An 18,514-nucleotide genomic window follows, 5' to 3' on the forward strand; every position below is an offset into this window, starting at 1 on the left:
ATCCGGGCTGCCATCAGCGTCATTACCAGAAGAGAAATGGAGAAGGGTGAGGCAATAGAGAGGATGGCATGGTGCATTTTGAACCAGGCCTAGAAACAGACAGGGAGCCAATGAAGCTCATACAGTACTGGCAAAATATATTAGCTTGATCAACTATCCTTCAGATCCCTTGAATGGCTGGAAAAGCAGGTAAAGCTCTCTGGACCCAGGACAGTGACAAAAAAGTGTCCGTGCCTCTTCCTCCAGGCTATTGCTGCTGTGCTTATTATATTAGGGCGGATTGCTCATGGTGGGTGCAGGGAAGGGCACAGGAAAAGAGGGGCCCTCACATGCTGGCTCTGGGTGGCTGCCTTCCTTTCCCCCCTTTCCTTTTTGTTTCCCTTCTTTCTTTCCTTTTCCTCCCTCAGAAGGAAGCAGAGAGGATGAGGCACTGCCTAGGTGAACCTGAAGTGGGATAACGTGGGGCAGGTGTCCGAGGAGTGAATAGGACATGCCCCCCCAATGTGCACTGATGTTGTGCTGGCTTAATATGTTCATAATGGTCAGTCCCCTCAATACTCTTGTCATCATATTCTGCAACAACTGAACTTTCCAGACTGTTTTTTTTTTGTCTGGATTGAGCTTAGGTTTATTGGCTATCATCCAATCCATCCTCCTCAGCCAAGCACTGATTTAGCACCTCCACCACCTCAAATGGCTTTTTGCAAAAGAGAAAAAGAGTTCCATGTCATCAGCCTATTGGTGATGCTGCACTCTAAATCCTTGGAAGATCTCACTCAGTGATTTCATGTAGATATTGCAGCATGGGGGACAGAATAGAATCCTGCAGGACCCAAAAATATAAATGCCAGTGCAGAGATGCCCCAGGAATACCTTGTGGAAACAGCCATCCAGGTGTGAGTAGAAGTAATGGAAAGTAGTGTAGCCCACATCAGTTCAGACAGCTGCTCCATAAGGATATCACTGCTTATAGTACTGAAAGCCAATGAGAAGTCCAGAAGAAGCAACAGGGCCACATACACCTTGTCTTTATTCTAGCAAAGGTCACCACATGGTGACCAAGGCAGTTTCAATGCCCAGCCCCAAACCTCAAATGAAAGGGATCTAGAAAATTAGTTTAACTAAATAGCAACTAGAATTGATTGGCGATTGCTTGCTCAAGCACCTTGCCCAAGAAGGAAATGCTGGCTACCCACTTAGACTTGTTAAAAACCTCTAGATCCAGAGAAGGTGTTTTTTAATTCCTGCCTTTTTTAAGGAGACTAGGACCACTCCCCCTCTTAATGAGGAATTTGCTACCTCCTGAACCCAGCCAGTCATCCCATTTCTCCTAAATAACCCTCTGAATTCTGGGTTCTCTCTCCTTTCCACAGCATGATTTGGGATTCAACAGGAGGCAGTTAATATAAAACAACTTTTGGAGTGGAGTCTGTTTTGCTTAGAACCTCGATAATTGTCATTTGGGGCAATGGGGTTAATGTTTGCATTTCTCCTGTGTGAGTGCTTCAAGCAATTGTGACTGAAGCAAATAGCTTGGTCACTTGCTTGACTCGGTTTACTGCAGTGTACTTGCTCTTAGCTTATGACACACTACTTCCTGTATTGCATAGATCAATGTATGGAAGGCTGGTAGACGGATGGCCATGCCTTAGAGCAGAGGGCTGTCCTAGGTGGCCTTTTGGTCTCTTCTGCCTCACATGGCATTTTCTGCCCCTGCAGCAAGCCACCCACAATTGTATAGAGAATGTTGGGAGGCCCATTTTTTACTCAGCCCTGCTGCTTTCCAAATGAGAGTTTGGGCTATCTCAAGATCATCTTAAGAGTTTGGGGCAGGGTGGCTATAGTGTGACCCCAGTACTAAATTACATTGAGGGCACAAAATTTCTACCCACAGCAAATGATTAATCATTGATAAGCACTTATGCCAGTGTTCAGAAATCAGCAGTTGACAATTTCTCTAAAAAGTCTGATGCTTCTGTGGTTCCTAGCTCTGCGCAAAATTGTTCCGTATTAGCAGGAGGAAATGTGAATTCATTTATTTGGGCAATACTAAATACCAGACAGTGATCTCAGAACAGTGGGTGAAGGTCAGACAGAAATGCAAAAATATACCCCAGAGATAGACAGTCTAACATGGACTGATACGATGAAAATGTAGCCAACACACATAAATTCAAAGCATTTTTACACAGACTCTTGTTTATACTAGGATACAGACACCATTATACGTCGACAGAAGGTTAGACTGACTGACAGAAATGAACATTAGAGGAGAGATTCATGTCTTTGTCGTTATAAGCTTGATTTTGTGTGTGTAGGTTTTAAACTTCAGGATATGACTGAGTAGAAATGCATCAAACTTGGTCTAAAGTCTAGAAATGCTTAAAACAGAAATGACAAATCAGCAGTATATCAGCAGTCTACAACCGGGTGGGGGGATCACTCTTTCATCTCATATCACTGGCCTATTGGAAAGGACAATGAAAGCTCAGTCTCCTCATTTATAATGTATCACTCAGTTACACGCTAAATATATGACAGGTTGTTTATTTTCCAAAGGGTATGAATCCCATACACCATCTTCCTTTTCCTCATTGGTATGTTGTTCAGGAATTTCCAGATAATGAGAGCAGAAGTCTTCAGAACACACTCCAAAAGCCTGATAGAGAAGCAATGACTGCCTGCCTGGTGACTTGCAATCACCGTGGCCAACTAGCAAGGCTTTAAAAATTGCTGGAAGCCATCTTAGACCTCTTTGCCAGGGCCACCATGAAAAGGAAAAAAGCCATTGGCTCAAGCCACAAGTCAGGTTTAGGTTGCATATCAGGAAGTATCTTCTAATCATGGTTAATCAAGGAAATAACCTGACCATCAATGACAGTTTTAAAGAAGAGTTTGGTGCTAATTGATGTAAGACTAGAGAATTCTATTATTGTAGTGAGTTGGCCCAGATAACCCCAAAGCTATGTTTATATTATTTTAATCATAAGCTTGGTGCCACACACTATTGACTGAGCATCAATGATCTTACTGCTTGCTTTTAAGTGCCTTAAGATTTATTCACACATTCCCTATTTTTTCACTCTAATATACATATTCTAAAAACAACAGCAACAAAACCAACAGCTGAATAAACTTGCAAAGGATTTTTTTTCATTTTTCATTTTCTTTGTAGTTGTGACCCATTTGTGCCTCTAAGCCAAACTATGAAATCGGGAAACACGGATGTTTCTCCTTCTCCTGAGGAATCAGAGTTTGCTATTGGACTTGATGAGATCTTGTCATTGGATGAAAGCAACACTGAGGTTTAGCGAATGTCCACTAGTGACAGGGCCTTTTCAGTATAGGTGCCATTATTCTGGAATAACCTACCATCTGGCAAAAACACTGGAGGCTTTTAGTAATGGATGATGACTTCGATTTGATTATCTTCAGTTGTTGTTCACTGCTTCTGTTTAATATGGAGTTGTCATTTGTATGGATGGTCTTAGATTGCTTTAGTTGTTGTTAGCCACCTTGGGGGTTTTTCATACAAGAAAGGTAGGGTATACATTTTATAAAACCGAGAACAATGTTTTTAAAATAAATGTGTAAATTTCATTGATTACAATAGGACTGATATATGTGTAGGACGCTAGCTGGATTTCAGCGGTTCATGTTGTGCATTTCATTGATTATTATTAGGGATGGGATTCCCACCAGCAGCATTGCCCCACAGAGAAAAGCCTCCCCAGCAGAGCCAGACCACAGAGGAGGAGGAAGTACAGGAAGAGGAGGCACCACACCATGGGGGCAAGCAACTGGCTGCAGGCTGCAACGAGCAAATATCCACTTTTCTGACCCTCCACGGCTGGAATTAAGCAGATTTTCACCCACCCTAGCCTGCAGCCTATTGCTTGCCTCCTCTTCCTGGCCTTGCTCAGGGCGGCTTTTTCCCCTGGCAGCCACTATATCCTTCCACCTGGGGGGAGGCTTCTCTCCAGCCTCCCCCCTCTCCATGATGTCAGGGGTGATCAGGACAGATCAGAGTGGTGGTGGTGGTGGGGAATTCTGTCCCAAATTATTATACATATGTGGGAGATACTCTGGAAGAAAAACCCAACTTCTCTGAAACAAAATATTATGTTCACAGAAGTATAATCATTAACTGAATTATTTTATGTTAGTGAAGCAATAACATTATTACACAACACTCTTCCATGCAAATCAGCTGGTGCCCAAGTTTAAACATTGTCGGAAACAGCACACAAATTGTTTGGCAAGTTTTTTCCATCTCATGGAGTTTATAGTACATGCTCTACAGACTGACAAGGAAGAGTGATTCATAACATCTTAAAAAGTCCATCTGCCAGGCTATAGATAAGATTCAGAGACATGGTAAATTTGTGGTCTGCTGTCCCTTGATTTCAATGACCAATGTCTCAAGCTGGGGGCAACCTGTCTCTGTCATCCAGACTTGCATTTAATGTGCTCTTCTGTTGGTTACTCAGTGGCAAGGGAAAGACACACACCTCTGTCCCTGTTCTTATTTTGTAGCTATTAGTTCTTTTTCCCACAGTGGCTGAACCAGCATGGATGGTTCTCATCCCTTTCTCAATCACATGTTACCCATACCATATAAAAAAAGAGTATATGAAAGGAATTCTGCTTTATATCCTTTCTCGGGGTGGGGGAGGTAGCCACACCAGCTCTCTATAAGACATCAGAGTTCCCACAGTTCCCTAGGAAGACAGATTGATCGTTAAACCACTCTGGGAACTGTAGCTCTGTGAGGGGAACTGGAGTCTCCTAACAACTGTCAGCACCCTTCACAAACCACAGTTCCCAGGATTCTTTGGGGAAGTGGTAAAGTGGTATGTATAGTGCAGATCAGGCTTCCGTCTTGGTAGATACCATGTCCACATTGAAAAGGTGGAGTCTGACTTAACCTGTTAGGTGTATATCATACTTTATTTATTTACAATTAAAGTTGTGACTCAAAATTAATCCCAAGTATTGTATCCATGCTTTAGTTCTGGGGGTGGGGTACAGGCAATTTCTTAGTGAAATTGCTGATAGAAAAAAAAACACCTTTCTCCCCATTATTCTGGAAGCCTTTAAGACTGATGGATATTTTGGGACCTCTGCTCTGTGTATTTGACTTTTATGGCAAAGGCCTTGGGTAACATCAAACATATAAACTTACTTGAAATAGCAATTTTGTGTTTCATTCATGTTACCCAGAAATAGCAAACAGACAGCAGAGAAACAATGAATGGATACAGAAAAAATCATTTTGATACTGATCAGTCCTGACATATCAAAAGGAACCATCCCAGGAAAGCCTACACTTTTAGTTTCCAAGGATATTCATTTCAAACTATTTTAATTCAGTTAAATAATCTCTAACTACCAAGAGGGCAATTCTCTACACACCATCGTAAAACGGCTCTGAAGGGTCTTGTGCTTGTTTTGGTTGGGTGCAAATGGATGCTTGAGATAATGTCAGAACGTATCATCCTGGAATTGATTTCTCTCCATGCACCAACCCACCCCAGTTAGGTTCTGCTCTCAGCTAGTGGAATTTTATAATAGAATTTTGGAATTTACAGGAGAGATCAAGGAGCCTCCACCACATTTTAGAACCTGTAAAATTAGCATTTTTTGAGCAACCGAAAAGACGACTGTACACATGGACATCACCAAATTATCAATATAGGAATCAAATTGATTATATAATTTGTAACAGAAGATGGAGAAGTTCCATACTTTCTGCGAAAACAAGACCAGGAGCAGACTGCAGTACAGATCATGAACTGGTTGTATCGAAAATCAGAGTAAAGCTAAAGAAGAACCAAAACAAAGCACTCATAATGCAAAAATACAATTTAAATAACACCCCAGAAGAATATAAAGATCAAATAAGGAACAGATTTGAGGCTTTAAACTTAGTTGACAGAGAACCAGAAAAACTATTGACTGAAGTCAGAGCCATTATCAGGGAAGAATGCAAAAAGACAATACTTCTAGTTAAAAAGAGAGAAAGACCTCAATGGATGACTGACAAAACTCTTAAAATGGTTAAAGAGAGAACGGAAGCAAAAGGAGATAGACACACTGTTAGAACCCTAAATGCAACAATGCAATGACTAGTACTTAGGGACAAAGAGAACTATTATAATAGTTATTGTATAGAAATAGAAGAGGACAACAAAAAGGGTAAAACAAGAGCCCTATTCCAAAAGATTAGAGAAATGAAAGGGAAATTTAAACCAAGGGTAGGGATGTTGAATAATCAACAGGGGAACACACTCACTGACCGAAATGAAATAAAAGGAAGATGGAAGCAATACACTGAAGAACTCTATAAAAGAGATGCAAGGATGATAGAATCATTCATGGAGGAACCGTATGATGAAGAACCAGACATTTTAGAATGTGAAGTGAAAGCAGCTCTTAAAATACTTGGAAGAAACAAGTCACCAGGAACAGATGGCATACCAATAGAGTTGCTGCTACAAGCTACTGAATCTGTCCAAATTTTGATAAAAATTTGTCAAGAAATATGGAAAACTAAAAATGGCCCACAGACTGGAAAAGTTCAATTTACATCCCAGTTCCCAAGAAAGGAGATCCCAGGAACTACAATAAATATACTATTGCCTTAATATCCCATACAAGTAAAGTAATGCTCAAGATTCTACCACAAAGGCACTTACCATATATGGAGCGAGAAATGCCAGATTTCCAAGCTGGATTTAGAAAGGGAAGAGGTACCAGAGATGATATCGCAAACATATGTTGGATAATGGAACGGACCAAGGAATTTTGGAAAGAAATCACTCTGTGCTTTATAGATTACAGCAAAGCCTTTGATTGTGTAGATCATGAAAAACTATGGAATGCTTTAAAGAAATGGAGGTGCCACAGCATCTGATTGTCCTGATGTGCAGCCTATACTCTGGACAAGAGGCTACTGTAAAGACAGAATATGGAGAAACCTATTGGTTCCCAATTGGAAAGGGTGTGAGACAGGGATGTATTTTATCACCCTACTTGTTTATTCTACACACAGAACATATATGGAAAGCAGGATTGGATCAAGATGAAGGAGGTGTGAAAATTGGCCCGGCCTCCAAGAGGTCTTCTGTATCTTTAAAAGTTGTGCAGGGGGAAGGGAGAATTCCACCTAGTGGTTTTTCCCATTACAGTGTTGCAAGAACACCTGCATTTGGCTGACTTTCTCTTCTCCTAAAGATACAGGATCAGTCTCAGGCCCTGAACCTGGCAACCCTACATGAGTTACATGTCTGAGGGAAGGTCAGGATGAAAAGAAGGAACATACAAAGAATTAACAAGCCTCCAAAGCGCCTTAATTTCTTCCAGTGGAAATGGCTACTCACCAGATTTACTGAAAGTGGATTTTTATGTTACACACCTCTTTCACATCAAATGAAGACAGAATATCTATGTACACCTGACAAAGGTTGGGGAGCACATACTACATATTGATTCAATGGTGCAAGTTTCTACAGTAACATTTTTTTCATGAGTTCTGCCACTGAAATTTGTCAAAATTTAAATTTGATTCTGCTGTTAAGATTCTGCTAATTCAGAACACTGCTCTGACATTTCTGGCAACATGACCCCAATCTGCCATGCTTTTAGTGAAACTGTACATCTGTACATGAACAATAAAGTTTTCTTTCTTTTAATGCTTCTTATTTATGATCATTGTGCATTCTCGTAATATCTGCAGTAATGGACAGCATGGTGGGGCACTGCTGTCCACATGACCTTCTGTTGGTTGTGTTGCTGCTGTTTACCAGGAGGCAGAGGAGGAGGGAGAGTCAGCAGTGAGGTCAGCACATTGCCAATGCCAAAGCCACCACACTGTCTGCTACTGAATATCTGCATTTTCAGCAAAGTTCAAAACTTTTATGTCAAATTATCTCTGTAATCTTGTGAATGGTATGAAAGATGAACTTCAAATAGGAATTTTTAAAGATATGGATATATCTGATCTAGCATTCTTAAGCATTAACCCCCCTCCCATACTGCCATGTTATTTTGATAAATGAGAATTGTATGCACAACCAAACATTAATGCACAATAATCAATCTGCCAAATTCCAATGCAAACTCACAAATTCTGGAGAAAATTCATTGTAAGGTACCAGATGGCTGAAACTCTGGGGTGGGGAGTGGGTGGATTAATGGAGTACCAAAGCCCACTAGGAAACAAGATCTGAAAATCTCCTTTAGGCTTCATGTCTTACTAGCAATCCTGTCAAGAAAGGTTAGTAGACACCACATCATACAGGGTGAGAATGGAATGAAAGGAAAAGAAATCTACACCACTGCACATCTCATCATTTATCATTGCAGGGGTGCTTACATTGCAGGGATCTAGGGCTCTGCTTAAAATTTAGAGTAATATGCCAAGTATCGATGAACTGCACCTACATAATAATAGAAAAAGCTTGGTTTTGATGGATGATTTCACCCTTTTCTATATGTGGGAAATTTTTCATGTTTAGATTCCACAGGAAGAGGTGAAATTTTCCTTACAAAAGAAGTAATTTACTATCTCCCCTTAAAATAAGATTCAAGTAGGCTGTCTTGTTTTACAGTTTCACAGCTGGTACTTTGTCCATTAGCCAGGAACAATAAAAGACCAAATAGTTCACAAGGGATTTCAAGCGGAATGAAGAGATGTTTAGCTACAGATTCAGTGTTTCAATCAGATTTCCCCGCTTTTGGTCAGTTATCAAGTTATGTTGCTGTTCTGAGACTTCTATAAGATGGGAGGACATAAGGTTGTTGTTTTTTAATAAAAGAAGTTAAAACCTATTTCCAGGTCACAGTGTGGAATCTGGTATATCTGGATAGGAAGTCCAGTAGTGGGAATAGCCTAGAATTTGATAAACTGGCACGTTATTCAGCTACACCATGTGTGTCCTGTCTCTCTCCCTCATCATGTGAGAAGGGTGTCTGCACTGGGCTATGTCTCTGCCCATTCTCACTACAAATGGCTGTTTCTTACGTATTTATCTGCTGAGCACTGGTATCTGCCCCACTCCTCCAAAGATGAACGATGCTTCCAGGAAGCATCCACACAGTCATTAAGGCCACCATACATTTATCCACTATTATTCCACTTTAAACAGTTATGGCTTCCCTCAAAGAATCCTGGAAAGGGTAGTTTGTGAATTGTCAGACTGGTTTAACAGTCAGAACCTCTTCCTTGAGAACTCTAGGAATTGTAGTTCTGTGAGGGGAATAACAGTTTCCTAATTATCCTAACCTTTCACCAACTATACTTTCCTGGATTCTTTACGGAAAGCCATGACTGGAATAATAGTGGAATAAATGCACGTTGGGAATGTGGGCTAACAAACATTAGCAAAGGCCTGGACGACTCACTCATAGATAGCAATCAGGCCAATCAAACTCACAACAGTTTGGGAATAAACTGCATAAACATTTTGAAATAAAATGTTGGTATCAGAAACCTGGCTGTTGGTATTTATAGTCTGATAACATAAAAGATTATGTTTTAGCTAGGGAAGGGGATTTTCATTATCCATGTTTCCTGGTTTTGTGTTTGTAGTAGTAGTAACAGCAGCAGCAGTAACAAATACTCATCTGTCATAAATTGTATCAAATATAAAGTCTCATAGTCCTTATCCGGAGAACACAGACATGAAAAAACTCTAAATGACATACTAAATATGAAATATAAGCCAAATTCATCCAGATGTACTTCTAAGTGTTATGGACAGGAATCCCTGCTCTCTTTCTTCACATACCCAAACCATTGGCAGTAATTCTTGTGCACAGCATAGCTGTGCCACACAGGGCTGAGATGCTCAGGTGTACCAGCATCCAAACCAGGTCCCACCAACTGCACAAAGGACACTGAAATCTGTGAACTGCCCATAGTGGTTGGTGGGTCAATAAACAGAAAGGAGAAGAGTTGATAAAGCAACTCGTGTAAGGGAGGGTAGCCTGGCACTTGAGAGGAAAAAGACTTTTAGGAAGCTGCTTTGCACCAATTCAGACTATTGGTCCATTAGCTCAGTTAGGGATGGGCAAATCTGCCAATTTCTGTTTTTGTTAGCCTTTCATTTTTCCTGTCTTAAGTTCACTTCTCCACATTTTCACATCACTTTGTAATTTTTTTTTAAGTCCTCCTGAAAATTCATCGCAATTTAATGTGAATTTATCCTAATGTACATGTTTTTATGCAATTTTGTCTAACATACAAAATTTTGCAAAGCTATTTTCTCTAAAATGTAAGCATGTTATATTATTTTTGCCAATATATGCATTTTTATGCACACTTTACCCTAGTATATCATTTTTGTACACATGACTTGGCTGGAGAACTGCACTGCAAACTTCAGAGAAGTGCAATTTTTGATGTGTGGCTGTGTTTCAGTTCACGTATTGTTTCAGAAAGTGTGAAGGTAGGTTAGCCTTTAAATGCAAAGCGAATAATATTCCTCCCTCATACCAAAGCCCAGCTGACTGTTATTGGCAGTGGGTCTCCAGATTTCAATGAGGGAAGATTCCAAAGCATACTGGAAATGGTGAGTATTAAACCTAGGACTTTTTGCATGCAAATCATGTGCCCGAGCTTTGGCTCTTCCCTTTCACTGCTTACAAGCCCCTCATTCCATGTGTATGTATACCTGCGACTGAAGATAACACTTCATGTATCTGATAAAGTGCATGCCATAATAAACCTATTAGTCTTGAAGGCACCACAGGGCTCTTCATTGTTCTGGTTGTGGGCATAGCATAAAATGCAAACATGTATATTGGAAGGATATAAGAGGAGATGATAGCTGGTGAGCTTACATATAGCAGAGAGAACAACAGAGGAAATGAGAGGCAAGAAATCTTTGAGCTGGTTTCATTTAAAAAAAACACTGTGTGCTTGTTCACCACATAAACTAATCCCTATTTGATTCCTAGTGTGTGTTTTTCATACACCCAAGGTATTATGAGTGGGAAGGAGAGAAATGTCTTCCACTCTTTGAAGAGAGACATTAGGTGTAAACTGGTGAATCTGTATTAGTGGTTGTGAGGACAGGATGAGAGGGTGGTAATTGTTCTAAAGAAATATGTTAATTTGGGATAAAAGTGTGTCATCTTGTGGCTATCCTTTTCCAACCTTGCCTGATGACTCTGAAGACAAATAAAGAGTGATTTACAGTCCTGGAGTCCCACAGTATTTTAACCACACAATGTTTTCAAATTGTAATGCATTTGGTATTCTGCTGTAACTGTGTGTGTGACCTTGATCTGCAGGATTCAGTTCCAGGCAAACACTCCATTTAGAATCTTTTAAATCTTCTTCTTAAAATAAACTGCAAATGAATATGGGTGGGGAAAAAACCCATCCATGTACTATTTGTTGCTTTACTGCAGCTACTTCAGTGGCCGTTGAAAAAGTAGATTGATTGACAACTTTGCTCTTCATTACACAGAGATAAACAGTAAAGAGTAAATCCACAATGTGAAAGACCCCATAAATCCAGGGAGATAAGCAATAAAGGTCCTGCAGCAAATCCTGGTGGTGTCAACTGCACATTAAGCATGTCTGGTTTGTCTTATCTCGGCCAGCTTTAAATTCTGAGATAATATATATATATATATATATATAAATATATATTCATCTTCCCAATTACACTTTTTAAGCAGAAAAGATGGAAATCTGCATTTCTTCAGTTTGAGCATGCAAGTCAGTTTGTACAGGATGTTTCCTACAAATTGGTACAAAATATGGCAGCTAGGTTATTGAATGAAACTAGTCATGTTGAATCATATTTCACCAATGCTAAAATGGCTGCATGGGCTTTTTGTGTGTTTCCAGGTAAAATTCAACGTGCTGGTGTTTTTTATGGCTTCGGGCATGGGTATCTAAAGGACTGTCTGTACTTATATGGAGCTGCCTCGACGTTGAGATCTTCCACAGAGGTATTTATGCGGGTCCCCTGTCAGCAGAGATAAGATGAACTATCGGCAATAGGATCTTCTCAGTGGTAGCACCACTCCCTAGTAATGGAACTCCCAAGGTTGTTCACCTAGTCCCAGACCTGTTAAGTTTTAGACACCAGGTTAAAATGCTTTATGTGCCCATGCTTTTAACTTAATAGTGATTGAGTGTTTATTGCTGCTGTTATGTTTTATTGTGATTCTTTGCATTTTATGCTGGTTTTATTGAGTTGCATCTGACTAAGTCAAGCTCATGGCCGACCCATTAAGTCCATTGATTTCAATAGGTCTACTTGGAGTATGAATTTGTTGGAGGCAACCCCATCCTGCCTTCTGCTATTTATTGTTTTGTCTTTTTAGTTTGATTTTATGTTGTTTAGCATTGTTGTTGTTGTTTTTAACCCTGAGACACTCCTTGAGAAACTTAAGAAACTGAAAAGCAGGAAACAAGTTCTCTGAATAAACAAAGAATAAATAAGCAAATGTGTAGTGGCCATGGCTGCATTAAAAAAAACTTAAGCATGGTAGTTTGAAAGGTGTGGAAAGTAAGAAATATAGAGGGCCTCTGAAAAGCAGTAATGTATTATTCTACATGTGCATACTTAAAGTTGTCAAGGCCCTGTATAGCTTTTAGTGAAGAGATAGTTACCATGTTTCTGCAACCATGGAGAATAAAGGTTGTGGTGATGATAGCTATACCTTTTAGGTGGTGGCTCCAGATTATCAGTTTTCCACAGAGAGTGTCTCCATGCTTTATTTTCTCAAGCAGCCATCATTTTGCAAATGTTCAGATGAAACCACCCACAGTTAGCTAACTTTTAGTGATGGGTTACAATGTAAACCACTATATACCATTTAAATAATGTGGGTTTTTAATATTTGTACTTTATAATCTTCATAATAACCCTATGAGACTCATTGTTCTTCACATTTTACAGATGGGGGATTGAATCAGAGGTGTGGTTACTTCCTCAAGGCAAGAACACACACAAGAAATATAACCATGCTCAAGTCCTATTGAAATAACTGAGATCCCACTCACACCATACATTCATTTCACTATTATTCCACTTTAAACAGTCATGGCTTCCCCCAAAGAATCCTTTTTTTTTTACAATAATTTTTATTCAAATTTTCATAAAACATAGAAAACAAAATCATAAAACATTCAAAGACAAAAAACAAAACAAAACAAAAATGATTAAACAAAAAAATAAAATAAAATAAAATGTTGACTTCCCATTTGTCACATATCAAATCAGTTATAGGTCTACAATATATTACAATCCTGTCTCTTAAATCATATTATAAAATCACTTTCCTCCAGTAGTTATCTTAATTAATCATCAAATCTCATAAACATTACTTTATTCTTTCCACAAAAAGTCAAAGAGAGGTTTCAATTCTTTAGCTTCCCCCAAAGAATCCTGAGGAGCATAGTTTATGAAAGGTGCTGACAGTTGTTAAGAAACTCCTATTGCGGTCAATGGGTGAAATAATACGCAGACAACAGCAGCTATGGTTGAATAAAGGGCCACTTTATTAAATTCAACAAAACTTTAAAGCGACCTGCAGAGGTGAAACCTAAGTGCGGGAACTAACTATAGGCAATCATCTTGCCCTACAGCTCTCGGGCGACCAGCCCCTGCTGGAGCCAAGGGCAAGCCCCTTTTGCTTACCCCTGCCCCGGCCACACCTTGTAGGTGAGTAGGGAGGCCTTCCCACGTCACCAACCCCCCGGGGCCGTAGAACCCTCGGGTGGATGAGGTAAGTTGGCCCCAAAAGCAGCCCATACCCTGTCTTCGGGCCGTAAAACCCCGAGAGACAGGCATCTGGAACCACCCTTCACCTCCAATGGTGCCTAAGGGGGCCACCTAGCTGTCATTACTAATTTCCCCTCCCGCACTTTACCGAACCCATATGCCAAAACATGTCCCCATTAATATTTTGATTTGAACCAAATTAGCCAAAATAAACCTATTGATCACGACACCCCCTAACCCATTTCCCTCCATCCCCAAAAGTGTGGAGTAGGCAAAAAACCTGTCTGCCAACAAGGGTGGTCAGGATAAAAATTCCTACTCGGCCCCGAAGCGACCATGGGCACACCGTAAAAGAGGGAGGGCGTCGCGGGCGTCGCGAGCCAAGAGGAGGTCGGAGGGGGCGGTGCGGGCTTAAATAGGCCCATTGGCTCTGCCCCCTCCATGCAGCATGCCGTGCGTCATCTCGGTGCGATGCGCAACGTTGCCCTTACCTCCAATGGCTTCTGCGGCTTCATCCTGGGCCGCAATTGCGCTGCCGCCTCCCAGGGCTTCCAGGTAAGCGGAGCTACATTTCTTTTCACAGAGCAACAATTTCCAGAATGGTTTAACAGTCAGCCCCTCTTCCCAGAAAACTCTGAGGACAGCCATGACTGTTTAAAGTAGAATAGTACTGGAATAAATGTGTGGTGTGAATGTGGCCTGAGATTTAAGTGTGCATAGTTTAATATGTTTTGCTGGATGGTGTCCAAGTCCATGGTAGCCATAGAGCCCAGATTCCTCAGGTCCAACACTTGATAGAATACTACACCATTATTTTTCAAGCATAATATTCAGGACGTCTGAATGATCTTAGCATTCAGTGTTTCAGTTATTATAAGCACAAATCTATTTGACTGAATGAGAACATTAAAGGTCTGAACTGTAGGCATGATGTTTCTTGTGGCAGACATGTGGCTATTGCTGAAAGGATCAGCCCTTTGTCTCTTCCTAGCCCTTGGCAATAGCAGGTAGTGCAAAATATATGTCACATTATAGTGCTGCAACCATTTATTTATTAATTTTATAATGTTATACCCTTCCAACTTTCCAAGGAACTGAACTTCATTGGCTCCTGCTTGCAGGAGCAAGAAAACTCACAGCAAGGTGACAATACTGTTACGCATTTTGCATTACCAGATTTCACCAGGTAGGAGAAGATAAGATGTAGGGTGCTGTTCTTGGTTACAGCAACACCTCTCTCACACAATTTCTCATTCTCATGTTAGAATAACTGGACAATAGGCCTAAAGGATTTTTGAAGACTAGAAGTTCATTCTGCTGAGGGCTCCATTCCCACAGGATTAATTTGCCTGGGGATGCTTACTGGAGGGGAACAGGGTCACAGCCAAAGGTAGGTGAGCCCACCCTCTTTTTCTCTCTTTTTCTGCCACCTTTCCCACCATTCTTTCTTCTCCTTGCTGCCCACATGAAATTAAGACACGGGTCATATAAAATTGGGACAAGGCCTGCAGGTGGCTCACCTATATTCTGGATTGTATTTCACCCTGCAACTTCCTTTCAGTAGGGTGGGTAGGACTTGTTCCTTTTAAATATCTTTTTGGATGATTATTTTAGTTTTAGTTTATTGCTCTTTTTATATCTGATTTGAATGCCTTTGTTATTTCCACCTGTGTGCAAAATGGTGACTAATACATACTAACAACAACAACAAAATCCTCTACTTTAACCTACATAAGCTGCTGCTGATAAAAAGGGAAGGAAAAATTACTGAAACTTAGGACTTTTAGGGTGTGTGTGTAGATAATTTCAAATGAATCAGCAAGTGGGTAAAACTCCTGTGTGAACTACCTCAAACAGCACAGAGTCCTATAAATGTGAGGCATGGGAGCATAATACTTATGCCTCAGATTTTTGAGGTAAACTCCCTTGGCTTAGGGCTTCAAAGCAATTAACTCTCTGCTCCTGGCCCTCCCTTGCTAGCACACTAACTGTGCTGAGGGACATCTGACTGCCTCATGACCTCCCCAGCCTAGAGTCATTGAGTGGGGGTAAGCAGGCTAGTCCTTAAGCAGGGCTCCTGTCCCCTCCCTCAACCCTTGTGGCACAGATGGGCAGGTATGAGGAAGCACCCTTTCATCTCCAAGAAGGTACCTCAAAGTGTGAACTCCCAATGTCCCCCCTTCATTCCCAGTTCATCTAACCCCACACTGCATCGGCCCTAAATAATCACCTGACATAAAATGAAACTGTGAACATGTGAGATTTCTCATTTAATTCCAGTTTAGATTAAGGCAGAACATATCACTGGTTGTCAAATCTGAACTGTGACCATAGACTTCAGTCAATGGGTAAAATCCATCATTAATTCACCTAAAAAACATTTTATTGATGGTGTGGGTGCTTTCACACTGTACTCTATTCCGTTATTCTGTCAGTTTCTTACCTGGTAATTTGCACATTGTATTTGACCTTTCACATGATGTACCAGCTAGCTACAGAATTCTGGTGGAATGCACTGTAAGTTTCGTTTGAATTTCCATGAGAAATGATACCAGAAATAATCAGTTAGCAAGGCTGGGAACACAGAAAATTGCAGGAGTTTTTTGCTAGCTGCAGCCACTTACATGACAGGCATCCCGGCATGCAATGTGTTCCCACCCTTTTCTGGGAATTTTTGCGGCACTGCTGAGAGCTAGTTTGCCTCAGGGTTTTCCTCTCTCCCCTGTTTCCCTCAGGCTGCCTCCCCTGCTTCATGGAGCAGCAGCACAAGGCTTCTCTTTTTCAACCACTGTGCCTGCCCTTGTGAGTAGCAGCACGGCACCCATCATTTTGAGTGGTAGCGTGGCTGCTGACTTTTTGCTTTCCTACTGCTTTTGCTGAGTGTGGGGTTTCCTCTTGCCCCTTCAGGCCCCCTCCCCTGCTCCATAGAATGGCAGCGTGAGGCTTCTCCCTGTGCCTGCTCTTGTGAGTGGCAGCATGGCATCTGTCCTGCTCCATGGAGCAACAGCACTACAGCCCCTCTTTCCACTGCCGTGCTGGTTCTTTAAAGTGGCAGAGTGGCGGGGCTTCATTTTGAGCAGTAGCGTGCCTGCCGCCCTTTTATGGTTCCACTTTCCCCCCACCCTTTTGCGTGGGTTTTTTTTTTTGTACCATTATTCCAGCATCAGCGCACACACAACTAAATGCCCCACACACCCCTGTGTCAATACAATTACCAGTATATTGGAATACACAGCACTTTTTTTTAAAAAAGCCCATGCTAATGAAGGAACTACAGGGCGCATGTGCTGCTACTGGAGGAATTGCAGTGCACATGTGTATAACGGGTGAGGGATGAAAATGAGGCTCTGTTCATTGCTGCCATGTGAAAGACAGTTACGTGAAATGCCAGTATATCAGCTGAAAAAGCTGCTATTCCTTAGTGCAAGAGGTACTTTAGTGTGAAAGGGATTTTAGAAATTGGGACAGAAGCGCTACCTTTTTAATCCATTAAACTAGCAGAATTAGCTCCATGTGTGAAAACAGCCCATGTCACTTCTAAGAAAGTTTACTGGAGTATCTGAACATTCAGGCTATACATGACCTACCTTCAAAATGGGGCTGTTATAACATCAAATAAAATGTCAACGTCTGTCAAGTATGCAGGTTTTATAAATTGTTTAGACTGGGGATAATTTGGGTTTTGTATCTCATTCTTTTCAGATCATGTAGAAAGGAAGCTCAAAAGGAGGTTGGGGTGGAGGGGAGTGGGGAAGTGCTTTGAGTTTGCGATTGTTTGATGGAAAGGCATACTCTGCATCATTACCCTTCTAATCAACAATTTCATTCTTTCTTCAAAGCCCACAAGTCCATTATTTACTTTTCTTCGCCTTGGGTGGCATTTTTTGAGGCTACCCTTTCAACTCAATCATAATTTATTTAAAATTCATTTCAAAAGGGAATTTCAGAATGGCGTGCCAGATCTGTACATCCTCTGAGTCATTTCTAACTTGGAGAATGGTTGTGCAACTGACTCTGTGGTAAAAGAAATGCAATAATAATACTGTCGTACGCTGGCAGCCAAAGTCTCTCTGGTGAATTGGAAAGCTTTGAGTAATAAAACTATCTGCTGATTACCAAGTGTGGCTATTTAGATTACCACGCCTTCGTGACCCGCCATCTTCCCCATTCTTTCTCCGCTCCCTTTCCTTCAACCCCAGAACAACAACATTGCTTTCAGCTTCTCCCCTACTTTTCCCACACACAATGCAACCCAGACCTCACCTTCAGCTCTCCTGAGGCCACTTTGGAAGCCAATTCGATGACACAGCCAACAGCCATGCGTGCAGCACCGGACGAATGCAGCTCATTCCAAATGGTGTCACTGTCCACCTGAGCAAACAGTTAGCAGAGGGGGTGGGGTGGGGAAGGAGAGGGAGAGAGAGAGTATAAGAGAAAACAAATCAGTGAGGGAGGGCTGGCAGGGTGACAGCCAATGTACAATAACATTAGTCTTCCGTCTTGGCCAGCTGAAAAGGCCTTCTGGACATGGCTTTGCTTACACTTTTTCTCTACACTGACTTCTCCAATGGAAACACATTCCTGTCATGCCTCACTGCCATTCCCTGTTTAGATTTCTCATTACAAACAGCATTACATAGGCCAGCGCTGGCCTAGTTAACGGGCTTGTTGAACATCAGGCCACAGTAACAGATGCAACATACATTTGATGTAGCTTTATTTCTAAGGAAAGAATTAGCTTTTCCAAAAAGCCAGAACAAAAGCTT

General features: G+C 41.2%; 1 protein-coding gene across 1 annotated transcript in view; it reads right to left on the reverse strand.

The window, feature by feature from the left end:
- LOC133364875 (histone deacetylase 9-like) overlaps nt 1-18,514 on the reverse strand; it is a 498,851-nt gene that overhangs the window by 4,412 nt on the left and 475,925 nt on the right. The window contains exon 18 of the mRNA XM_061585819.1: nt 18,012-18,119. Within this exon, the coding sequence (XP_061441803.1) occupies nt 18,012-18,119 (108 nt within the window). The remainder of the gene's footprint in view (nt 1-18,011; nt 18,120-18,514) is intronic.

This window comes from Rhineura floridana, chromosome 10 (assembly GCF_030035675.1).
Source record: "Rhineura floridana isolate rRhiFlo1 chromosome 10, rRhiFlo1.hap2, whole genome shotgun sequence".
Taxonomy (NCBI): Eukaryota; Metazoa; Chordata; class Lepidosauria; order Squamata; family Rhineuridae; genus Rhineura; species Rhineura floridana.